Source organism: Odocoileus virginianus, chromosome 3 (genome assembly GCF_023699985.2).
Source record: "Odocoileus virginianus isolate 20LAN1187 ecotype Illinois chromosome 3, Ovbor_1.2, whole genome shotgun sequence".
Lineage (NCBI taxonomy): Eukaryota > Metazoa > Chordata > Mammalia > Artiodactyla > Cervidae > Odocoileus > Odocoileus virginianus.
The window spans coordinates 37704742-37706711 of NC_069676.1; the positions used below are offsets into that span (position 1 = coordinate 37704742).

The 1970-nt window shown below is 41.2% G+C and overlaps 1 protein-coding gene across 1 annotated transcript; it reads left to right on the forward strand.

Moving 5' to 3' along the window:
* Nucleotides 1–761: 761 nt before the first annotated feature.
* Nucleotides 762–1706, forward strand: LOC110124463 (olfactory receptor 2G3). The gene has a single exon (XM_020873006.2). The coding sequence runs from the start codon at nt 762–764 to the stop codon at nt 1704–1706; it is 945 nt and encodes a 314-aa protein (XP_020728665.2).
* Nucleotides 1707–1970: the final 264 nt, after the last annotated feature.

A 1970-nucleotide genomic window follows, 5' to 3' on the forward strand; every position in this document is an offset into this window, starting at 1 on the left:
GTTTAGGCAGTGACTCTGTTTAAGAGTGCCATCTCCATTTGTGCCTATGATAAAACCTGAATATCACATTTTGCATGCAGATTTTGTCAACAGTTAAAAACCATGATATGCTGTTCACTTTATTTTGAGAGACACTTAATTTCAGAAGTAAAGTAGATCATCACACATTTCTTGACATGCATACAAATATCCACTTTGAATGAATTTAATAATCAGTTTCCAGATAACCCCAAAGCTGAAAGCATTTATGATTTTTAAAGAAAAGTCACTGGACTGGAATGAAGTAACACGGATTAATGTTCCGAGTCAGTAACACATTGCTCAGTTGCTTCAGTCCTGTCCAACTCTTTGCAACACCATAGGATCTTCTCTGTCCATAGGATTTTCCTGGCAAGAACACTTGAATGGGTTGCCATTTCCTTCTCCATGGGATCTTCCCAACCCAGGGATCCAATCCGAGTCTCCTGTGTCTCCTGCACTGTAGACTGATTCTTTACCACTGAGCCACTAGGGAAGCCCAGTAACACATTGAGGATGAAAAATTAACAGGTTGGACAAGTCAGTCTTCTTAATCCTTTCAGCTCATACATTCTGTGATTCTGGGATGAGCTATTTCACCACTACTATTCAACATTGTTTTGGAAGTTTTGGCCACAGCAATTAGAGCAGAAAAAGAAGTAAAAGGAATCCAGATAGGAAAAGAAGAAGTCAAATGAATCTGTTTTTATTCCTCTTTTAGCAGGTGCAGTTCCCTCTAGAGGATGGAAAAAGCCAATGAGAGTTCTCTGATTGGTTTTGTCCTTCTAGGATTCTCAGACCACCCTCGCCTAGAGGCTGTGCTCTTTGTATTTGTCCTTTTGTTCTACCTCCTGACCCTTGTGGGAAATATCACCATTATCATCATCTCATACCTGGATCCTCCTCTTCATATCCCTATGTACTTTTTCCTCAGAAACCTCTCCCTTCTGGACATCTGCTTCACCACTAGCCTTGCACCTCAGACCCTAGTTAACCTGCAAGGACCAGAGAAAACCATCACTTATGGTGGTTGTGTGGTACAACTCTATATTTCTCTAGCACTGGGCTCAACCGAGTGTATCCTCCTGGTTGTGATGGCCTTGGATCGCTATGTTGCTGTTTGCAAACCTCTTCACTATGTGGTCATCATGAACCCACGGCTATGCCAGCAGCTGGCATTTATCTCCTGGCTCAGTGGTTTGGCCAATTCCTTGATTCACGCAACCTTTACTTTGCAGTTGCCCTTTTGTGGCAACCACAGGCTGGATCATTTTATTTGTGAAGTACCAGCTCTCCTTAAGTTGGCTTGTGTGGATACCACCATCAATGAGTTGGTGCTTTTTGTTGTTAGTATCCTGTTTCTCCTAATCCCCCCAGCACTCATCCTTATCTCCTATGGCTTCATAACTCAAGCAGTGCTGAGGCTCAAGTCAGTGGAGGCAAGGCACAAAGCCTTCAGCACCTGCTCTTCCCACCTTACAGTGGTGATCATTTTCTATGGCACCATAATTTACATGTACCTACAACCAAGCAACAGTTATGCTAAGGACCAAGGCAAGTTCATCTCGCTTTTCTATACCATGGTGACCCCCACCTTAAATCCTATTATTTACACTTTAAGAAACAAGGATGTGAAAGATGCTCTGAAGAAACTTCTCACAGGAAAACTGTGCTCTCTACAGACATGATGTGAAAGGAAGTGATCACAAGTCATGTAGTTACTCAGTTTCTACTTAGCCAAAACACTGTTCTCAGTTTTACACAAATTATTGTTCACTTGTTTTATCTATATAAGGAATCTCCTCTTCTTTTATATGTAAATAACAAAATGTATATATCTTTATTTGTTGAGTGCTTGAACCATGGGAAACAGAATTGTGCATGGGTATAAATTGTGACCTCACCACAGTCTGTACTTTACTTCTGACACTTATTCCCAAGGATTCAAAAAA

Coding starts and splice junctions, on each gene's coding strand:
- LOC110124463 (XM_020873006.2), top strand. CDS start 762: ATGGAAAAAGCCAATGAGAGTTCTCTGATTGGTTTTGTCCTTCTAGGA.